Source organism: Pithys albifrons, chromosome 6 (assembly GCF_047495875.1).
Source record: "Pithys albifrons albifrons isolate INPA30051 chromosome 6, PitAlb_v1, whole genome shotgun sequence".
Lineage (NCBI taxonomy): Eukaryota > Metazoa > Chordata > Aves > Passeriformes > Thamnophilidae > Pithys > Pithys albifrons.
This window is the reverse complement of record NC_092463.1, coordinates 45,912,825-45,936,686: the sequence shown is the minus strand read 5'-3', so window position 1 is coordinate 45,936,686 and position 23,862 is coordinate 45,912,825. Positions and strand designations below refer to the sequence as shown.

General features: G+C 38.4%; 2 protein-coding genes across 4 annotated transcripts in view; one reads left to right on the top strand and one right to left on the bottom strand.

Annotated features, from left to right (window-relative positions):
- Positions 1-1,264: 1,264 nt before the first annotated feature.
- Positions 1,265-20,743, bottom strand: APIP (APAF1 interacting protein). Its single transcript, XM_071558684.1, has 8 exons — positions 20,493-20,743; positions 15,140-15,240; positions 12,484-12,532; positions 11,063-11,180; positions 9,868-10,003; positions 7,189-7,356; positions 6,553-6,675; positions 1,265-5,480 (listed from the first exon to the last, which is right to left on the bottom strand). Exons 1-7 carry the CDS (start codon positions 20,520-20,522, stop codon positions 6,576-6,578), a joined length of 702 nt encoding a protein of 233 aa, XP_071414785.1. The 5' UTR covers positions 20,523-20,743; the 3' UTR covers positions 1,265-5,480; positions 6,553-6,575.
- PDHX (pyruvate dehydrogenase complex component X) overlaps positions 20,580-23,862 on the top strand; it is a 38,405-nt gene continuing 35,122 nt past the window's right edge. Inside the window, exon 1 of one of the 3 annotated variants that reach the window (XM_071558681.1) lies at positions 20,580-20,960. In XM_071558681.1, coding sequence (XP_071414782.1) covers positions 20,825-20,960 — 136 coding nt within the window. In that variant the 5' untranslated portion in view covers positions 20,580-20,824. Of the gene's footprint in view, positions 20,998-21,346; positions 21,453-23,862 lie in introns of those variants that run through there. The other 2 variants (XM_071558682.1, XM_071558683.1) reach the window with 2 other exon arrangements.

Sequence of the window (23,862 nt, the reverse complement as noted above, 5' to 3'; positions counted from 1 at the left end):
GTTCTCTTCTGGTCTGAATATAATTAGTTCCTAATTTTCAGTATTGGATAGTTTTGCTTTTAGCATTCCCAAAATCTAGTAGTAATCTGTATTGTATAAACTACTTAAAATGTCTAGACCTTCTCTTTCAAATTTTGCAGTCTTTCTTACTGAGGACAAGAAGTTTCAAACAGGACAAGACATCCTAATGTAAGTTAGTATATGAATTTTTTATTAATAATATTGAACTATTCAGACTCCTAGAACTGTGCTGTTTTAATCATGGTTAAAGTAATAGTGAACATGGTACAATTTCCTAGTACTGTGGAAGTGTTGTATTAGTGCGCAAACCACAGTAGACAGAGATCATGGTCCTATTCACTTAACTGTGCTTATCTACTAATGTTACTACCATTGCTACTAGAGGCTTTCTTATTTAGGTGTCTACGACCCTAATTATATTCTCTCTTGCCTTTCCTACAATTAAATAATTTGTTATGATAATGTTTGCTCTTCCCTCACTTAAAACGCTACTCCCCTCTTATGCTATGGCTTGAGGCTTCATGGACTGAGCTGTCCCTGAAATGCTGCTCAATGCGTTCTCCTCCCTCTATTGCTTTTCAGAAACAGTAGCTGCACTCTTGCTACACCTACATATCTCTTTGTAACCCCATTTATTTCAACTGTGGCAAGCTGGCATGAGAGCAGCCCCGGGATTCTTTTGCTTGCTTTTTTTTTTTCCCCTGGAAACTGGACTTTCTGGTTCGAATAATTTACTCATGCAAGATGAGTAAAAAAATAAATAATCTTTCAGACAGCACTATAGCACCCCAGCCATAAGCCTCTAAGCAACAGGAAGGAACCTGAAGGAAGCAACAGGTGACAAGTGTGACAAATTCTTTGCCAGTAAGATTCCCCAAATGAAAACTTAAAGCACGCAACTGAATTTAAAATGGAGGTCAGAAAACTCCAGCCCTAAGAATTAATTTTTTTTCAGAAACAGCACTGTTGTGTGCCTTAATTTCTAATTGCCAATGTACTTTCTCTTAAGGTTCTTCTGCCAAACTCGTATGTGGACACATCTTCATTTATATACAAGTTAAAAAAACTACCTCTCTTATGAAATCACATTGGTTTTGGCTGTTTTCCGTAGGTGTAGTCCTGAACTCTTGTTTTGTGGTGCATGCAGTACTTCCAAAGTTATCATATCCTGAAGGCGAGGGCATCAAATAAAATGATGACCCCAGAAGATGCCGTATCTTGTTTTTGAACACATGACATGACATAAAAGGAATAATTTTTTTATTGTATTAATTAAGTTGTAGGTACTGTTAAGTTAAACTTAAAATAACCCTTTTAAAAGTTGTTGAGGATAATGAATTACCCAGGAGGAGTTAGAGCCTTCTGCTGCCAACTAAAGTGCTTGGAGACTTAAGATAGAAGGGAGTGATAAGAAGCAGCTTTCATACATTCAAATAAATTACATGTTGGGCTTGGCTTAATCCTGGCATCAGAATAATCTCAGGGGTTTTCCCTACATTATCTTAGTCTATGATTATGCAAATATCCTTTTAATGTAGCGATTCCTTAACAGGAAATCAGTCTCATACTTGCTCATACCCTCTTGCAATCAACAGACATTTGCTTGCAAAATCCTAGTGTGTCTGAAATACAAAAGGCACATTAACAGGTTTAAGTACCAAAATTCTGCAAACACACAATAACAGGACATGCCCGGATATGTCAGGGATGTAGCAGATGAATCAAGAAAGAGCTGTTTCCTAACACAAAAATATTCTTGGGTTTGAAAGTTCAACCAGAATGCAAATGGTACTATGTTCACATTTGGTTTCAAAGATGGTAAGGAAAACAGGGAAGGAGGGACAATTTTACAGAAAAGCAGGACTAGAACTGAATAAAACATGGAAATGAGACAAAGCATAAAGACGAAGAAATGTAATCATTAGTGTTAAATGCCCAGCAACCTGCAGAGCCCAGGTAGTCTCCTGAGATACTATTTTATTGCAGTGGTATTGTTTTCAGGAACTCCACTGAAACGGGGACTGTGAGGTCAACCTGCTTTGTCTGAACAGGAATTTAAAAATGACATCTTAAAAAAGATGTTTCATCTGAGAAGATAGCAGGTATCCTTAGGGAGGTGAGGAATTGAAGTCACAAACATTGTGCTGTGTTATTTGTGGTAATGGTAATACATATCTGAGTAAGCAGGAGAGCTTAGTTCCTTATTTCTTGCTTTTGTAAATTTTTTTTAGGTTAAATTATTTTTGCAATTTTTTCCCTTAAACTACAGGTTTCTACTATGGAAAAAAATTGCAGTTAAGCATTTGATGACAAACTGGGATACAACAGTGATATGTTGGTAGCTTGTACTGAAGGTGACTCTCACTATGCTTTTTTTGTTTTTATTGCTCCTGGTTGAAGTAAAGACAGCTAAATCCTTGGAGTGAAGAGGGGAGCTGGTGAAATTAAACGTCCAATGTTTCAGTGAGATTTAGGGTAGTAATAGAGTCATTCAAGGTCTTTTGAAACTCCCATCAAAGCAAACTGTTCAAGGCGTGACCTTAAGGTAACACTTGAATCAGCCACAAAATCTAGACTTCCAGCTCTATGTTTTAAATGTAAGACCTATTCTTTCTTCTACATCCAGTGTATTCTGTTCGTAATTACCAGAAATTACCATTAGAGAAACTGGAGATAATGTGCGTCTCATTAATGAGTGAGAATTTATCTTTAACTATTTAAAAAAAATGTTGTTGATCTGGTTTCTGGAGATTAAACCTGTAATTTTATCTGTCATAGATGGGAAAAAATTGCTAGTACAATAGCACAGTATCCTAGAGTAAAAAACCCCAACACATATATATATATATGGAGAGAAGGAATATTTGTAAATGCCTTTCAGACTATGTGAATTTCCATGATTCCCCATTAAATCCCATTTAGACACTTTTAGTCCATTTTCTGTACTGAGCATAGCCAGTCAATAGTTTTCTGCTGACTGCTCTAGCAAAAACTAGCAGATGATAAAGTCTGAAGACTATAGAAAAATTTAAAAATTTAGTATTTGGAAATGCTTTTGATTTCAATATATTAAAATTCTAAGACACAGAAATTAGGAAGGATTAACATCAAACTACGTATTTTCTTTTGCTGCTTGATAAAATAATAATCCATGTAAAGTGCTACAGGGGTTTTTTGTCAACTTGCCATCTGTAAAACAGCAAGAAAGTGTTACAAACCTATTTGCCAACAAAGCATGGCAAAAAACAACTCAGAGGAAGGCTACTGGTTCATTTGTATTGTTCCATTAGTCAGTGGACGTTTTTAGATATTTTTAAATTACAGTTTCAGAGATAAAGCATATTGGATGCCAATTGTTCAGGCATTACAGCTTTCACTACAGAACATATATTGGCATCATAACTGCTTACTCCAAGTTAAGAGTTCTATCCCTTAATGTTTCAAGATGCTGTATTCTGCAGTTTTATTTCCTTCTTGGAAAGCAAACAGGATGTTTGCTAGGAAGTCACTTTTATTGAGAAATGTTGGAACTTACTTAGCTTTTTGGATGAGCCACTTGAAATGGGAATTATATCATTTTGACATAAGCCTATCTGGTGATGCTAAATCTAGGTAATTGGCTTTGAGGGAGATCAAGCCTTTGCTGCAAATGTATAAAAATATCTAGCTGGCTTATTAGCCAACAATTCACATCAGAATATTATATAGACTTAAAAATTACGTGAGCTTATAAGCTTTAAATCAGGAGGAATTTTCCTATTTTTGTTCTACATAATTGGATCTGAAGTGCAAGAGCTTTCTGAATACTCCAGAAAACAGTAATCATTTCACAAATTTATGCAATCATCAAAGCTGTAAAGGCATTAATTTCTTTGCTGAGAGTTTACACGTGAAGACAGGAGAAGAGTGCACATAGTTCACTTCCGTATCACTGAGTGGGATTCTGAACATCTTGGAATCCTGTATGACAGAACATAACTATTACTATAGAAACTGGATGTTTTCCACAGATTTTAGAAAGGCTGCAGAATGGAAAACTGTAGCTGGATGAGAAAGAAAGTGTTGGTAATTAACACAAGAGGAATATATTTGGCAAAAAAAGCTTTCCTTGTGAGTGTTCTTTTATAGTTTGTCATTATACATGCAAAACAAACCAACATCAAGTGTAAAATGTGCTTTATACTTACAAAATATCAGTATTATGGAATGACACAACTATGAACTATTCTGAAAGCATCATCAGAATACCACAGGAATTTACTTTTTGCAGAAATCAGGCAGTTTAAGTATTTGCCACAGACAAACCAGTGTCTAGTAATTAAAAAAATATAGATATAGCAAATAACCTGCAGTAAAACAGTGATAACCACAATTTCACAATAACCAAGGTCACCCTCCCCCTAAGGGTTAAAGGTTGCACACTGCAGGTGCAAGTAGGGAAGGACATAATTTAATAATTTTCTTTCCCCAACTCTCACAGTAGTTTTCTTTTAGGCTGAAGAGTTAATTCACCTCATGGTTAATTCCCCTCCATTTCTTTGAGCTCATGGAAGCTCAAAGAAATGCCAGAGATGATGTAAGGGGAAGTGGTGGGAATCCAGGGCCCCCAGCAGAAAACAAGGTCAGTTGGTGCTTACCCTGTCTCAATGACCCCTTGGGAAGAGAGTCTCAGTCAGAAAACTGGTCAGTCAAGGCTTACACTGCAGGGCCATTACAGAAAATTTCGAAAGATGCTGTGTCATATATACGTAAGACTACGTTTTAATGAACACTTGATTAAATCTGCCTTGGAGGGGGCTAATCAAAAGGTCATATAAAGCTGTTTTAAAGTTTCAATAAATAAAATCTTACTCAAAGTGATGACCTAGAGCAGCCTCTCAATAACAAGTACAAAATACACACTATAAAATTATGTGTTTCCTACTCATTATAATGACAATTAGGAGAATTTAAAAATACATATGATACAGGCTTAATTTAAAAAACCCTAAAAATAACCTAGGAACATGGCATGAAAGAATCAACAGTTCAAACAATGCTTTAAGTTTTAACTTCTAATTAAAGGGTTGTCCTCATTTTTTTCCTGAAGAATAAAAGCTACTATAACTTTCAGAAATGGTGACTTATAACAAGTTAAATGATGTAGCATTAGAGTAGAATCAGCCAATCAGGGTTGCTGAAATATCAATTCTTAAGGCACACAAAATGTCACATTAGTTCTCCAGTTTTTCAAAATCTGTTTTTGCATCTGAATTTTCACTCCTCCTACACTAACACTTGACATGATTCATAAATAGCAATGATTGCTCAGTTGTTTTTAACTCTTCTTTTCCTCTTGGATCTGTTTAGCCATCAAAACTGCCTGCTGACATCTGTAAATCCCCTGAGTATAACAGCACCCCCTTCTGGCTTCAACAATGTGAGGTGAAATCTGGAACTCCCATCACTGTGTAGGAAACCTGTATGGGACAAACAAGGTAAAAGTGAAAATCCTCTAAAACTAGGTATTTAGTCACAATAAATAGGCCACTACAGTAGCCCAACCTATTCAACTGCAGGAGCTGAGGAGCAATTTTAGAATGGTTCTCAGGGGCCATGCAGCCAGCATGTACGCAGTGGCAGCATTCCAAATGCCTGCTAATGCAGAGACTCACTGACAGCAAGCCTCCTGTCCCACTGCTTCCCCCTCCAGTGTGGGCATAAAGGCTAATGATCCAAGTTCCTGTCTGTTCTGGGCACACGTGCCCTGAGCAACCATTTGTCATTTCTTCTGATGAAGTCGTGGTGGGTGCAGTGGATTATCTAACAGGACAACTCTGCAACAAGTTAGTCTACCCTGTTTAACTACATCACCACTTTGGCCAAGAAACCCCTTTATAATTTCTGTAGTGGTACCTTTAACCTTGCTTACATTTTCAGGAAGAAGTGTCTCAAACTCTGAAGTGTTATGCTACCACTGTGTTTTGCCATACTAAGTTGCACAGTGCCTTATGTGAGAATTGTTTCAGGTATCCTTCATGTAAAGTACGGCCCGATCATGTTATCTATGTGCTTTTACTTAAAAAAAAAAGACAAATCCACAAAAACCCCCAACCAACCCACCACACAAATAACACCATGAGATGGACTGAAATCAAATGTGATCCTGCAAGCTGAAGAACAAATGTGGGTGTTCAGACATCTCAGTACAGATTAGCTTACGAGGTGGGGCGTTCTTAGCCCTTGGAATTACCATTGGTTTTTAGTGGTAATGCTTGATACCATTTTCTTTTAAAAAGCAATTGCACTCCATGCTATACATAGGTTCTAAATATGCACAGGATATACTTAACTATTAATACATAACTTTTTGGTTACATTGTGTGGAAAAGGAGTGTTACTTCAGGCACAGAGATAATTGCAGTGGTAACGAAGCAGACTGGGGGAAGATGAGCAATACTGATGGTTCCTGAGTGGGAAAGCAGACTGAAACGATGGTGTCATCTGTAGTCCTTCCCTCTAAACAGATCATCTTTACAGATAAATTCACACCTGAATATAAATGTTGTTGACATTTACAAGATCCCATTTTCTCCGGCTGGATGTTTTGAAGGATCTAGCCCGTGCTGCTTCATCTGCACTGCGATATCAAACAAGTAATCATAGCACTCACACCTAAAATTAATAGGGGAACAAAGTGATACGTAAGTACAGCTCAAGTCTTACCATGATACATGAAAACTAGTATTTTCCTTCCTTAGCTTTATATCACCAATGCAACAGTCTGAATGGATAGCTCTATTACTGTTATTTCCAATACTGTGGTATGGAAAGTGCCCAACATTTTTGCTGCAGAGGAAATAAATTCCAAAAATGGTATGAGAGAAGACTACACAAACAGTATTTGGCAGGTGTCAAAGAAAAGCAGAGATTGCCTGCAGGTTTCATATGAGGAGAGACTTGTCCATATGGAAGAAAAATGTTGTCAATCTTACTAGCCAACACTGATGTGAAAGAAATCCAAGCGATAGAATCATGGATGAACCCACTCCCAAAAGCTTCCTACACACGCAGTGAGGCCTTAATGTTCTGAATCATTGTCCATGGGTTGAAAATACACAGGAATTAAGTTCATTAGGATTTTGAGGTATAGTGGCAAAACATAGAACATTTCTAAATTGTACTCACATCGTTTTGGCTTTTTCCCATGTTCCTCCCCATACGTAAACACCATGACGTCTGACCAATACAGCACAAGAGTCTGGGTATTTTTCCATTGCATGTGCCATTCTTTCCTTGAGATCTTTCTCTTCTGGTGTATTTTCAATAATGGGAACCACTAGTGTATCATCATATCTAAAAGAAAAATGAATGTTCAGGTATTTAAAAAAACCCCTGTGCTTAAATCTATGAAGTTTTTCCCTAAGAAAGAGATTCTCCTTTGACTCTGTAAGGATGTTAATAAACTTTCAGCACTAGTGATTTTATGCTCTTCTTTTGTGAGTCATGCTGCAACCTAAGAATTCTCAGGAACATCTCTCACTCACAAACACATAGTATGCTGGCAATACCTGAGCTACACTTGAGGCACAAAAAAATTAACACTTTAATCTATTAGGTGTAGCTGTTTATTCAAATACCACTTTGTAGTTTAGTCTTTTTACAATTTTCTCAAACTCTCCATCCTGTATTGGCATCATCTACAAGCTTTACCTCAGATTAAATTATTTAAAAGAATCATATCATGAAGAAGGAAATTAAGATGTTTGCTTGAGAGCAGAAAAAAAAATTTAGGTAGTCCAAAAAGCCCCTGGAAGATTGTCCTGCTAAGACATATAAACAGAAAGTAGTCAACATGTGAAAAATAAATTCGGTGTGCTGGAGTCATTGGTGGGCTACAGGAGATCTTAAGAGAGCCTGAGAACCCCAGTTCCAAAGACAAGATGATGCATGTTACTCAGTGGAACTTGCCTAAGAGTTTCTTCTGAAGGAGGACTGGGATATTTGGCATTGTTTGAACCTTAATTAACACTGGCAGAAACTTGTTTTAAATAGTTTTAATAAGTCCCCACTCCAGGTTCAGGTTTATCATTGAGATCACATAGATATTTCGTAAGTGGATGCTAGTAGTACTTGTATAAAATATAGAAATAAAGCAAAGGTAAAAAATACCAAAAGTAACAGCTTATACTTCAAATTAGATATTCAGAAAATGAAAGTCTCATCCCTTACAGTTTTCAATGCTGATGCTTTCTCAAAGAAGCCTATAAAAATAGTGAATGAAGAAAATCAGGTGGCATTTGTAGCTTTACTTTGACTCTTATGTATTCTGATCACTAAAACTAGATTTGAGGCCAAATGAGCTAATGGCTTGGCTTCCTAGGTTCTGCTTTCTACATGAGCTTGGAAGCAGGTATAAACAGCATAATTTATTCTTCAGTATAACCATAAGATTTTATCAAGAACTAGTATCTATAAAAATGTCAAGAAGACTCAAAATGAGCTAAATACTTGATGTCTCTTCAGTTTCATTGAAATAAAAGCAGCCTACCTTTAGTCAAAACTTCATTTAAAATACTTTGTGAAAGTCTGGATTTTTAAAGCTGTTTACTACTGATCTAACTCTTCTTCTACAGAAGGTGAACGGAAAACTTCTTTGGCATCACTAGAGTCGTATTTAGGCCAAAAAATACTTCTGATCATCATATTTTTAGCATTTTCCTGGATAGCTTTCAGTTAGAAACAACATACTGTCAATCTCTTTTTTGAAAGGTCCCATTTTCTACTAACAAATTTCTTTGGAATTCAATGGGAAGCCTTGAGAGGCAAGACAGTGGAATCAGTTTAGTATGGACAAATATGTGCTCATGAACCATATAATGTGGAGTTTTGATTTCTTTAGTTTTTCTTATAAATTAACAGGGTGACAGAGATATCTGGAGATATGGAACCCAATAAATACAATGTCTCTTGACTAACATTTAGGAGTGTTTGTGAGTTCAAAGTGCATACCCAAAATAGAAAATTGCTGTGGATATTTTTAAAACTAATGTTGTTAGACAATTCAATACAAGGAATTGTATTTTGCCACATTAAAAATGCACATGGTAATGCTGACAAGAAGATAAAAGTTGGCACGTCAGCCAAAATGGAACAAAATATGCCTGGGCACAAAATCATATACGCCTTGCTCCCTTGCCAAAGGGCAATAGTTAGATACAAAAATTAACATCAAAAAGTGGAAAGAATTAAGCATTTCAATTTCTCATCTACTTGTCACATGTTATATAAATGTTGTTTGCAGATCCCAATTCAACACTCCGTGGGTGGAGACCTCAAAACAAGCCATCACACATAATTTGGAATAACTCAGCACTTACCTCAGAGCTCATCCTTGAAAAGTAATAACACTACCTTTAATGAGCTGTTTATTCTGAATTTTCTTTCAAACTCTGTCAAGTAAAATCTGAAATCCTCTACTCTCTTAACATGCCCTAAACTAGCACAGGCAGTGATACATGAAATCCACCTAAACATAGTTTGTACATGCTATCAATCCAACCTAATGCTGGTTGGCTCCAGTTTCAGTTTAACACTGTATAGATGTGTCAACATCTCAGGACGTAGCTCTTTATTTGGTTTGTTTCTGCAGCTCAACACACACAGCAGCTGTGACATTACATGATTTTATCTCCATCTCTTCCACCAGCTTGTGACCTTACAGAAATCCAATGACTCATTTATTCCAAAGATCTTTTTACTTCATATTCTTAATACCTTATATTACACACTTTAATGTCATTTATTTATATTGTTGAAAACAAATGCCCAAATATCATGCCTCTTTTCTTAAATATAGAGAAGTACCTGTAATAGCCTCCTGAAGTACACTTCTGGATTCCTTTTATCATCTCCTGATGGGTGATACGGAACTCAGTCCCTGGGTAAAGAAGGGTAGCCATAACAGCAGCCTTGGAATGAGTATGGATCACTGCACCTGCACCTAAGAACACAAAAAGAAAGAAATAAAAAAACTATTTGTAGAATTAGTTTAAAAATGTGTCTATTAGGAAAATTTTATTCCTATACTTAATTTCCTTTGATTAGGCATCTTAGCAAATGGTGATCTACTGCACTAGAGGAAAAAGTACACAGCAACCTAAATGAAGGTATGAGATCATTACTCACCTACAAAGGGTAATTACAGATTGTCTTAGGACACCAGTGTTAACTTTTAGTAACAAATTCCGGTAGAGAAACTACTTGCACAAATTCAAGGAGAAACACTATTAGTACTTTTCTTTACATACTGCAATGACGGAAACACACTATTAATTTTATCAGTCCTGAGATTTTTAAGAATTCCCAAACTTATTTGTGAGATGAAAGTTTCAAGACTTTTACTTTCTTTTTATGTCACCTCCAATTATCCACTGATTTTCTGAAAAAATATTTGTTGTTATCTTATGACATGATGAAAAGATAGGTAGACAACAATTATAATCTACTTATAAATTTGCAGTGTTGCCATTCATTGGGTACACATGTAAGCTTCTTGTGCAGGAAGAACAGAAGATATTCCTTAAATCTTTTCTAAAATAACAGATCTAAGTCTCACACAACATGAAATACTCTCAATTACTGTCCACCTGAAGAAGAAAAGATTCATACTTTTTTCTCCTATTCATAATTGATAACATTAATCTCAGCCAATGCAAAAGGATCTAAACCATAGTTGGTGAATAGGCAAAACTACTGGTATAAAACTGCTGTAAATTCCCCAGCTTCCCTTACAACCTACCAATACACTGCACTAAAAATTAGCGCTGAAAAGATGATCACAGGAATAGTTACATAAGAAGAAAAAATTGTAAATGACACGAACAGAATGTCAATACAGATTCCCTTCCATTGTGTATATATACCTTCAATTTATTTTATAGTTTCATGCTTATTTCATTGTAACTTCTACGTATAAAGAGTACAGCATTAAATAACAATTTTGTGGATGTACATTTACAGTGTTTCAGACATAGCTGAACAAACAACATTTGCTTCATACCTCTCATAGTGTAGGCATTCATAAAAAGAGGTGTGCACTGGCTTTTCTTTAGCTTCTTATGCAGTGGAGGACCACTGATGTCCTGTTCATTCATGTCACAAACAAACATATCTTCTGGCTGTAAAAATGAAGAAACTATTTTGACCTGGGATGACTCAGATAGTTCTGTTTTCCTTCTACTGAAACAAATACATATGAATAAATACTTAATACAGAATGTGACTTTAGCTTTATAAAAGTGCCACATTTATTCTAGCTTCTAATACTACTTATTGACATTGTGTAATGGGAATTAACATTAGGTATTCTTTATTCATACTGGTGCCAGGCAGGTATTTGTACAACTACAATTTTCTCAGAAAGGAGACAGCCTGTGCCTAAATAACAGAAAATAGATCAAAAGTAGTTACTGACTAAAAAAAAAAAAAAAGAATTGTAGATGTACTTTTCCCTCCCCACCTAAAGAACCAACAAAGGACATGAGTTAAAACCCAGAAATAATCTATTTAACCTGTAGTATTACTTCTTTTTAAACCTCACTTTTAGTAGCTTTACGTGAATGATACCTTTGCATCAATCAGCTACTCATAATAGTACAAAAAATTGTACAGGGCAGTAATGAAACTTTCTTTTTTAATGTTATTTTAAAAGCCAGCAGAAGATACAGTTGCAAGAGATTTCCTCCATCACTACACTCAAACCACAGCTGGTGATAGCACAGAACAGACTACCATGGTTATCCTAAATACCTTTGCCTGACTTGTTCACATGCCCTGCAAACTCTGCTGTGAAACCCCAAAGTTTCAGGAAAGAGATTCCTTTCACTCCTCCTTGTATTTATCCTCAGATCTTTGAAATGACAAATCCTTTCCACATATTATGCTATTCTGGGGGGAGTTCCTGCTGTCACAAAATAGTTACCATTTACCATTCTCCCCTTCATTTACATTTTGGGGGTTTTTCCTGGAAAGGAGACAGATAGACAAGGTCACCTTTTCATGGGGAGAGCCCAAATATTTACATAGACAAATATTTGTAATCACTCAAATGAAAATATACAGCGATGAGGTGTTAATGCTTATTTACCTACGTGCTACGGTAACTTGAACCTGTAGCCAGACAGCTATAAAGATAATCAAGCTTGACAAAGAATAAAACTGGACTTGAGTAGTGTTTGAATCTCACAGGGGTTTGTGTTAATTTGATGCAACAAGATCACCAAGACTAATAGATACTGGCCACTGAAACACATATTGGCTTGCTATGATAGTGAAATACTGGGAGAAATCATCAATTTTTTCAGTAAGGTAGTCAACAGTATAACAAGTTTTTAACTTACATAAGGAAAAATGAAACTCTAAACAAAGGCACTTTAATCCATCTCCAGATGAGCTCTGAGGTAAAAGTACAGCTTAACATACCTGTATTCTTTCCTTTTGGACTCCTGAAGGAGCGATGTAGATTTCATTCCTATGAAAAGTTGCAGACAGTGAAAATTAGTAAACACAGTTGAACAACAACTGTTCAACTGCACAGGCATTAGAGCTCTTGATCCACTGAAAAGGAAATAGCAAATCTAGCTTCTCATAATTTAATAACTTTCCTGCTCCTTCCATACACTGATATGTAAATGGTTTCAAAATAGAACCAAACTGTACAAGGGCATATGAAATCTCTAACTCGCAGGGGTACAAACCCCTGCTTTCAGCTTTGCAAGAGATCTGAAACACACTAGGAAGTGCAGACTTATTTCTCCCCCTGCTCCCCCCACCACCAAAAAAAAGCCCTCCCTGCAATAATCCAAATTCTAATTCCCAGAATTCAGAATAAAAATTAAATGAGAAATTGCAAGCAGATGCTGATCTGTGATAAAGCAGGTCACAAAACTATTACATAAAAATCCAAGACTACCTATTAACAGTAATAATTATCTGTAGCATTCTACAATAAAAATACTTTCTTTTTTAACTTTTTAACTTTGGTTTAGGTTTTTAGTGCAGTTATATATTTATTTGCATTGGTAAAGAGATATCATTAATACAATAAAATTAAATTAAATGAAAGTAGAAGTGCATCACTTCTTGCAAGGTCCACATGAAAAAAACCTACATAAATTGATATAAATGAAAAGTATTTTAAGATGGTATCTGAATTACTTTCCTTATTAGTAAAAATCCCAACTAGCTTCTCTCTTTCAATTGCAGCCACTATTCGGCTTCAACAGTCACATAGTACATTCAGGAGCACAGAGACATCTAGTGAATAACTAGTCAAGTTACAGACACATTTCCTACGGACCATGAGAAGTCTGTATTTCTGGACAAGAGCAATGGAGCTGGTGAAGGGTATGGAGCACAAGTCTTAGGAGGAGTGGCTGAAGGGGCTGGGGGTGTTCAGCCTGGAGAAAAGGCGGCTCAGGGGGGAACTTACTGCTCTCTACAACTACCTGAAAGGAGGTCGTAGTGAGGCAGGAGTTGGTCTCTTCATTCAGGCAACAAGTAGAGAAATCAAGTGTTAATTTGCTTACTAATGAAAGACAATTAATTGTTCTTAAAACAGACTTTCTTTTTAACCAGAAAGGAAAAATCTGATGATAAAACACAGCCTTCAAAATACAAGATTCCTGACAATGAATTCTAGATCCATTTTTAATACATTATCCCACATCCAAATTGGCTTTTTTTTTTTCTGAGTAGTTGATACAAACCATACAGTGAGTAAATGCTGATTAGGATGAGCTGGTAAAACCAGTTGTTATATATGAATCAAATTTCAATTGTTCACTATTCCTGTGTTACAATTCTAAGACAGTCTGACCTCTGCCTTATAGCTACTCATTTTGAAGCATAGCTACTGTTACTGTAGATAAAAAGCACAAACACGTAACTATTCATAGACCATGTACAATATTGATACCAGGTCAGAAAGGATTTCAAAAATGTATTTCAGTGTGGCCTCAGCAACCAAATAATAGAACTGCTGAGAAGTCAGGTACTCTCAAGTTGGTGTCACAACCCTGTGACTGGGGACAGAATTGCAGGCTCTGTGTAAGGCATTTTGCAGAATGAGGACATTTTTCAGTGGCCACTGAGAGGAGCTCTGTCTCCACTAAAAGCTTGGGAATTATGAATAGAGGGGAGACAAGAAAATTAAAACACAAAGTGGTGCTTCTTAGTAGCAGATGTACACCAAAAATTGTTGCTGTTATCTGTCCTGTTTTAATTACATGTCAAACACGTCTCCTTAGAAATTATCTCAGTAGAATAGTCATTTCCTCCTTAAAGGAAATTACTTACCTGCAAAATGTCTAGGGTAAGATTGATCTCATTTAACCACGGGCATGTGAAAGCAGTGTGCCTGTGTAACCCACTCTAAATTCCACAGTCAATGAAATGAAAGAAGGGGAATGCATTTCAGGTGCATGAAGTCTATAGGTGCACACACAGTACAGGGTTCTTACAAATTAACAGCATTACTTAATTATCATATCTAGTGGGTTTATCCAACCCGAGAGCCTTCTGCCCCTGGTACCACCCTCAGAACTGCCCCGTTGGAGCACCTCCAAGGGTTCTGGGCCTTCTGTCTTCTTTTGCCTTGTTATTCTGGTCCAGGTGCATGTGTCCCAAACAAGATGTCCTTGCTGCAATCTTGTCCATTGAAAAGACAGTTAAACAAAATTTAGGAATGTGACACAAACCATGAGAAACTGTGAGAAATTGTTAGCTGCTACTTAGAGTATGAGAAACTATACAGCTATATAAAAATCTGCAAGTATGTAAAACTCCTAAGGCATCATTTTAAGGACAATTCATCTACCTTAAACAGAGATAGGAAAAGGACAGGAAAAACGTTACTCTAAAGTTGTCTCTCTCCATTTGAAGGGACTATAATGATTAATTCAAACTAGTCACCTCCCTCCTATATGGTTAAATTTGGCACACTGTTCTTCTCCCTCTGCCTTTTTGCTCATTCTTGACTTTCAAGCATTTTTGATGGGACTGAAATGCCCTCAACAACTACTAAACACAGCCAGGCTCTCTCTAACCATCACATTCTTTCTCTTTCATCATGACTTACCCATGTTTCAAGCTGATTCCTCCACCAGTTCCCGTCACCCAGCCTAAACCATAAAACAGTCTACAAAGCTCCGGGATAAGATTCCTTGGATGTAACTTATCCTAAAAATAAATGAAAGAAAAAAAAAGAAAAAAACAGGAGAAACACCACAAATCTAAGAATTTAAATTCTGAAACCGTGTTTAAAGGAGTAGTACTTTCATACTGCAGTACATTTATGCTTATGAACTTCAGTTATAAAATGCTGTGCCAGGGACCTTCACATCTTGAAACAAACAAACAAAACCCCCACATATAACCCATGTCTGATTAGAAAGGTCTCATTTCAAATTTATTTGAATGCAGCAGCCCACAGGTATTATACCAGCAAGATTATGTCATGCACTACTGCCACAAAAGGAAAATAAATGCATCTAACATCAGCCATTTTGAAAAGTTCAAATAATAGTTTTTCCTGTTTTCCATGTTTATTTTGATTGAGTTACAAATTACAATAGAATAGACTTTATTACTTGTAATATATTTTTAAATAGCAGACAAATATACCATAGAAAATATAGGCAAATTATTTTATGAACTTCACACTCCTACATTTTTACAATGTGAGGTTACTTCACATCCAGTTTAGCCAGCAGGCAAATGGCATTATTTTAATTTTTCTTTCAGAAGGGAAAAAAAAATTTCTTAAATGTTTCCAAAATCCATCATTTATTACATCAATAAATAAATCTCTATCTATATATTAATCACAAGTATCTGTAGTCAGAGATTCACTGATAGTTAATATAATACAGAATTATGAGGTTTTCTAGTTAATTATATAGCTAATCTACTACAAGCCAAAACTATTGGAAATCCTAAACATGACTCTGCATAAACACGTGAAACTAAGGAAGCTGGGGCTCACAGTACTGGTCTTTGAAAAGTGAGTACTACACTGGAAAACAAAAAATGTTGAATATTTGAATCATTTACAATCAAAATGTAACCAGTAATCACAGAGAAAGCTCTGAGATGCTACTTTAATCCATGCTGTGTGCTTGAATTAATGCATTTTTATATTGTGTTATTTCTTTTAGCTTGAGAGAATAAAAAGCCAGTCTTTCCTCAATTACCACTGTAAAACTAAAAATCTTATGTCCTTTCAGAAAGACCCTGACACAATTGAACCCGTCATGTAGGAAATTCAAAGTAGAGAAACAGAAGAGTATATTTATTTACATCAATTTAAATCCCAGGAATGGGGCAAGATTTCCACCTACATTACCACAGTAGTGCAGACACTTTTTTTTCTTCTATGGGTTTCATCTGAACTGGGATTCAATACAGATGCTATTCCTGCCCACTCTAATTTTCTTTCTTTTATTTAAAGTATCTTTTAGTGTATTAAAAATCATCTCTCTACTCATTTCAAGCAATAGAAACAAAACTTTAAACAGGACTGCTGGGAACTTATTAAGAAGTTCAGATTTTTAGAGAACAAACCTTCATCAGTTCACATTACCTGAAACAATTAGAACAGCAGATACAAGAGTATAGGAAAGAACAAAGACTCCAGGACAAAGAAGCAAATACCTAAACTAATAGTCAAAAAAGCATCTGAGATCTGCCCCATTCACACAACTGAAAATGAAACCTCTCCTTTCCAGCTGTACTCCACGGAAATAACAAGACACCTGAAGTACAGTCTGACTGGTGAAACATTCCTCAGATACTGACTCTGAAATATGCTGTGAACCTGAAAATATTAATGCATGTGTCAGTTTCCAAATATAAAGCAAAAACACAGTATGTGTTAATTATGAGTCCCTGTTTTGTTGTTCTGACTTATTTGTATGGAATTAGTAGCTGTGCATAATTTTTATCTATTCACCTGTCTCAAACTGAGTCCCACAGTATCTTGTGTTAAGTCTTATTCAAAATTACACCCCTTGTATTTCATTTTTATTTCTCACCTGTACTACACTGGTACTTTTTCACTCCAAAGAAAAATTATATCTCTTCTGTTTTTGAAGGAATAAACTTATATCAAGCAGGTTTATATTGCTGTGGTTTATGGAATGTGCACAGCCATAACAAACCCAGATTACAACACTCCTATAGTTGTTACATATTTCCCCTGTTTGATAAATCCAGACATTTACTGCAAAATTCATATTCATGGGAGAACACAAGTGCTGTTAGCCAGTTATTAAAAAGAATTTCTAGAAGTTCAAATTCAGAAATTCCTCTCATCAAGAATAAACCTAGTTGAGAGATTTTTACTATTTTTCTGCAGATTTCCAAGATTACAAATCAATCCTCAGAGCTTAACAGTATTTTTTCCAGGATCAACGGATAGTGATGATAACCATAAACTATCTAAATAAAAATATTACTGTACTTCATGTCTAAAATTACTGATAATAAAAATGACAGTACTTCCCATAACTACAAAATGGTTCTTGCTGTACTGAGCCAGGGAGCGAACATATGTGAAAGCAGGAGGCAGCTCGACAGGATTATTCTTTGACAAATCTCAGCTGTCAGTACTTAATAGTTGATGTTTAAGCTGAAGTACAGATGCCACTGGTTATCTCTTCCTTCCTATCTCCCTCTCAGGATCTGGCCCAGTAGTTTTCTGATACTGCTTTCATGAACAATTTAGTTCTTCACTGCTGTGCTGTTGTCACATCAGCCTAAACTTGTACACACTGTTAGGTGAGACAAAAACTCCAAGAATTCCCACAAAAAGATGTGACTAATTTTTAAATCCATTAAATATTACTCAGAAAACAAATTTGCTACTGAACTTCTAAACAAAACTGAGTGGAAGCATTCACTGAAAATTTTCAGCAGTCAAATCTTTTAGAAAGAATTATTTTATTCTACAAGACTTGGGTTACTGAAAGAAAATATTTTTTCCTATTTTATTCAAATCACTGTACCTAATATAATTTAGGAGCCTAAAACCCAAACTGAAAACCCAGAAAACAATATGGATCTAATATAATGAAAATCAAGGTGGTCCCAGGCTGCTTGTGGAACAAACAAATTTGTAAAGGTTTTGGAGGTAATTGGCAAAAGGTGTAAACTGAACTACAGTGCGGATATGGTGAAAGATTACAGTAAATAAACAGTGTACAGTAAATATACTATATCATAGCAAATAAACTATGCATCCCCCCTTCAGAAATTGCTGAGAAACCAGTGTTTTCCTCAGAAATAAGCACAGACTGCACAGATGAAATCACACCATTGATGTATCTTATCAATGGGTAGTAAACCATGATGGGTTTCCTTGAATAGCCATGAAATGATAAATCTGATGTGGTAAAACAGGTTTGTGCTACACTGTACACATAAAGTCAGAAAAGCATCATCAATAAAATATTTCTGGTTAAAATATATCTTCAGTATAGAAATGGATCAAATAAATCAAAAGAGCAAATATAATGTCATGATCCTTTAAAAAATTATTTTCTACACCACCTTCAGCATCACACAATGATTCTATAATGCAAAAGGAGGGTATATTTTAGTAAGAAAAGAAATAATTCTACGGGAGGGATAGGAAAACAATGTGGTAAGAATTCCTCCTCTGCTTAAAAGTTTTGAACTGTCAGTTTTTACAGCAACTACAAACCTCCCACTAAAATTATCATTTATGGTGTGCCCTTCTCAACTTTTTTTTAATTGTAGTAAGTAGAACCTTTAATAGTTTTTTAAAATGACAAATGATTTGCTGCCCTATTGCCCCCTTTAGTCATTTATGCCCATGGAAGGACATTTCCAAGACAAACATTCATTTAGCAGCAAGAATCCACATTAGGGGGGAGTACTTTGCCAACACCCACTGGAGAGAGCAAAAGCCACAGCAGCACAGGGCAAAATTGGCAGGCAGGTTGTTACTTTGTGCCAGTATCTCCCCCTTGAAATATTTAGAAAAAAGGGCTGCTGTGCCTGCTCTCCCTCAATGCCACAGCGACTCTAAGGTTGAATCCTGCATGATCCTTGACTGTTTAAAGATTGTAAGAACTAAGCAAAGGGCAACTGGGATTTTGAGAGCCCCACGAGATTGTCTCCTGGCTCACAGAATCAGGGCAAGCCCAGGCCCTGCCCATTGCAGTCCCTCTGCACAGCCAGAACACCTGCACATTCTGCAGCTGCCAGAGGAAAATGCTTCCAGCTGGTGTTGGACTTGCAGGATGAGGTGTGGGGAAGCAGCGTGGAACAGGCACAGGTGCCAGAGCACAGCAGGGAGACTGAGGCAGGAGACAGGGAAGGGGAATTTATGGAGATGGCAGCCTGGGGCAAGTTTGACAAGGTCTGGAACCTTCTACTTTAAACTCCTCTGTACAGCCTCCAATGACAGTGAGTCACAAGATCCTCAGGCAACCTATTTAACTGTCCCAGGTTAGCAATGTTTTCTAATGCCTACCCTAAATCTTGCTTGCTGCAACTTTAATCTGTTCTCTCTGCCCTAACAGTTATGTTAAAAGTTAAAAAAGAGTCTCCCCTTTCATCTCTGTAACATTTTACATATTAAGACAACAACTCCATTTGCTCTTCATTTTTTTTTACAACTAAGTAGATTCTTTGCCTCTTTCCTGACAGGCCACATTACTCAGTCTGCTGATAAGTCTCGTCTCCCCGCTGTAGGTTCATGCTGGTCTCCCGCCCAGTGCCACACACAGCCTGGAGAGCATTCCGAGCCCCATCCAGGTCACATTCCATGGGCTCCAGGGCAGTGTTTGCTTCGTTTGGTGAAGCACAGCACTGCCAACTCACCTCCAGGTTTTGGCCATGTATAAAGCCCCGGTGAGAGACAAGAACATCAACAAACCAATCAAACAAAACCTCCACAAAACGAACCTAAAAAAACCCCGAGCTACCATAATAAGGCCCACAAGTCCTGCAGCTGTAACCAGACTGACAGCTGGCAACACTTTGGGAACTGCAGTCACTTTGGAAGGGACCTCTGGAGATCATCCAGCCCAACCCCCTCTGCCAGGACAGGGTCCCCTAGAGCAGGTGACACAGAAACCTGTCCAGGTGGGTTTGGAATGTCTCCAGAGAGGGAGACTGCGCGACCTGCCTGGGCAGCCTGTTCCAGTGCTCTGCCACCCTCAAGGTAAAGAAGTTCTTCGTTACGTTGAGGTGGAAATTCTTGCGTTTTACTTTATGGCTATTACTTCTTGAATACAGCTGGCTGAGCACGCCCCGGTTCTGCCGGCTGGATTTCCCCCTGGCCACCACAGTCAGCCTGTCATCCGCCGATACTCCCAGGTCCTCTCTAACATGGACAGCTACGAAGTTCCCGGGTGACTGCCCCGTTTCCGCGGCAGCCGCAGCCCCCGCGCCGGCCCCAGTACCTGCTCCGCGTCCCCCGCGACGGCCGCCATGGCACGAGGACCTCGCTCGGGGGCTTCTTGCGGATCCGCGGGGGCGCCTGCGGAGCGCCGGGCCTTCCCTGTGCGCGGGCACCGGCCCGGCCTGGCCCGGGCGGGACGGAGAGCGCGGTGCCCGCTGCGGCCGAGGGGCGGCAGCGCCCGGGGAGATGTGGAACAGCCCGGGGGCGGGCGGGCAGGGCGCGGGTGTCCCTGCGGGTGGCTTTGCCCTGCCCGGGCGATAGAGGCGCTCAGAGCGAGCCTGGTTATTTGTGCTCAGGCACAGAGTAGGGCAGCCCCGACTCGGCAGCGGCAAGATGGCGGCGTCCCTGCGGCTGAGCGGGGAGCGGGTGCGGCGGCTGCTTCGGGCCGGGCGGGCGGCGCTGGGCGCGGGGCTCGCCCTCCCCGCACGGCCGGCGTGGAGGCACCTGCATGGCACCCGGGACCTGCGGGGTGAGTGCGGGCTGCTGCCGTGACTGCCCTGCTGCAGGTGTGCGGGCGCGGACGCGGACGCGGAGCGGGTGAGGGCGGTGTCGGGCTGGGCTGACCTTGGCTGGGTGTCAGGCACCGTCCGGAGCCGCGCTGTCCCTGCCCGCCGCAGCCGGGCACGGCAGAGACGAGATAACAGGGCTTGTGTGTTGAGATAAGGGCAGCGAGAGGTCACTCGCCCGTTTCTGTCGTGGGCAGGAAAGACTCGAGTTGGGCACATCAACTGAATGTATTACCGTTCGAAATCAGGGCAGGATAATGAAAAGTAAAATCTTAAAAGCAGCTTCCCCCCAGCACTCCCTCCCACCGGCAGCTGCACAAGGGGCCGGGAATGGCGGCACGGCCAGGCCATCGCAGGGGGCTCTGCCGCTGCCCCGGGAGAGGAGCTGGAGCCCGGCCCCTGCTCCAGCCCGGCGTCCCTCCCGCGGGACACGATTCTCCACGGACTTCGCCAACGTGAGTCCTTCCCACGGGCTGCAGTTCCTCCTGAGCTGGGCCGGGGCGGGCGCGGCGGGTGCCGGTGCTGCCCCGGGGTGTGGGTGGCCAGGCCGGGCAGGGCCGGGCACGGTGAGAGGCCGTGACCGACCCGGAGTTAGTGCAGGGGTGGCTTCGTTTGGGCTCCGCAGGTGCTGGGAGTACATCGGGGTGCACGTGGGCTGATAGGAGAAAATTGGGAGAGAGGTGAAAATTACTAAAGGTCTAGAAAACAGTGTCACTGAGAAAACAGCTGGAGGGGCTGGATCTAGCGAGCAAAATGAGTTGATGGGAGATCAGGCCTTCAAATACGAAAATATTCTGTTGTGAAGAAGGTAGAAAGTTCTTACCATGAAAAGCAGGGGAGTGTTTTCTTGGTGTAAGTATAGCTAAGCACTGAAAAGGACAGTGTTTTATTTGTTTTTTGTTTGGTCCATGTTTGGAGATTCCACCACACTTCTGTTGTCTTACTCTCCAGGTAATGTTTCAACTAAATGGAGAAGGGTATATTTTATGTAATTATTTTTACCTTTATAAATTTTTTTTAATGGAGAAATACACAGGAGTTAAGATCTGAGGTTATGATAACAAGCTTTCAAGATGCATTTTTTTGAAGTTTGTTACAGAATTATCAGGCAGATCATCTATTTATGTTCCGTATCTTTGTCTGTAAGAGATTTGGGAGGATTTTTGGATGCTGAAATGAAATGGGATCTTTCCCTACTGGATCTGTAAGTTACAAGTCGTAAAACATTTAAACAATAATCAGGTGCATTGTTAGGAGGTCGTGGTGTGATACTGAGCATGAAATACCTGAACTCTTTGGATTTTAATGCACTTAAAAGAAGTGAGCTTGTGTAATAAAACTCCGTAGTAGTTCAGAGACTTTTTAATCATTAGAATTTAGATCTCAATATTCCCTTCCTTCCAGCATTGTTCGCCTTTGTGCTTTGCAGTATGAAAATCTTTTCCTTTGCAAACCTGCTCTGTGTGATACAGGGAAGTCTATCCCTTTCTTGAAACAAGTGTTACTTGTTTTCAAATTTTATTAGAAAAAATTTGTTTCTTCATATAATATGTTTGTCTTTTTGCTCAGTGCAGAATTATCTACCTCTAAGTTAGTCTTATTATTTAACTCAAGACCTCTTGTCTACAGTCCTTCCAGACAATCTGTTTTAGTAGTTTATATATACTTTGTAGTGACGGTATTTAATATATAGTAGAATTAAATTTCTAAATTTGGATATGGAAATGAATGAAACCTTGTTTACTTCCTTACAGTAAGCTTTTGTGTATTAAGGATGTACTGAACTCATTCAGTCTTCCCTGACTGAACCCTTCTAGTATTCCTTACAGCTTTTCAAGGTGGAGCATATCTTGGTGACACTTTCTTAAATGTTTATTGTGGCCTCTAAAATGAAAACAAAGAGAGAAGTCATATTTTTACTGGTAAAATACAGCTCTTTGAACGTAAAATTCACTCTTTGCCTGTAGTTTGAGAATTTAAAGTTAAGTTAATTTTATTTTAATATTAGTCTAATTTTTCCACTTTTCTGTTTCTGAAAATACCATTATTTGAAGTGTCGGCTCATGTGGATCTAGTTGTGTTACTTTAGTTTTTTGTTTCTCTCTATGTTTCTGTCCTTGTCTGTAGTGGTGGTAGACAAGAAGTTGTTTTGCGTAATTAAAACAATTAATCCCTTGTTTGTTGGTCACAGGAAAAGAAGAAAAATAGAAAAAATAAAATTACCTCTTTATGCTAAAGATCTGTCAATTTTTCTTTGTTTTTAGTGTTTCTTAATCTTAGAATTGGCATCAAGTTGGAGTAAATCTTTCAGTTCTCTACTGACTGCAGATCATGGCTTAAGAAGTTACAAAATATCTCTCTGTGAGCCACATTATAAAGCTTTTATCTTCAATTCACTGCAGGGTTTTTGGTTTGAAAATGCTGTAGCTGGTTCCATATTAAAAGGGAACAAAAGGAGGTAATGTGTTGTGCTGAATAAGTTTAAATACAAAATTCACTATCCTTGAGATTCTTAGATTGTAATATATAGTAAATGATAGAGGTCTACTGGTCTGTTCTTCTCTTAAAGCCCTGCTCTTCACTGTGTTTGATATACAAACTAAACATGCATTGAATCCCTTCAGGGAGAAAGTGGAAAGCTGAGGAAGGATGAAGGAAAGAATTTTTTGAGTTACCATTGTGAGTATTTGTCTGAATTCCCATTTAGGAGAGGCTTTGCAGTTTTTATCTAGTGTCAAGTAGGTCTGTTCTCTGTGACTGGTTTTATTTTAGTGTGACTGTTGGTAATTGGCAGTGAAGTGCCTGGGAAGGCTGTTAGCACTGCCTTGGCTGTTAAAGGTGTAGTCAGAGACCTTCTAGGTCAGC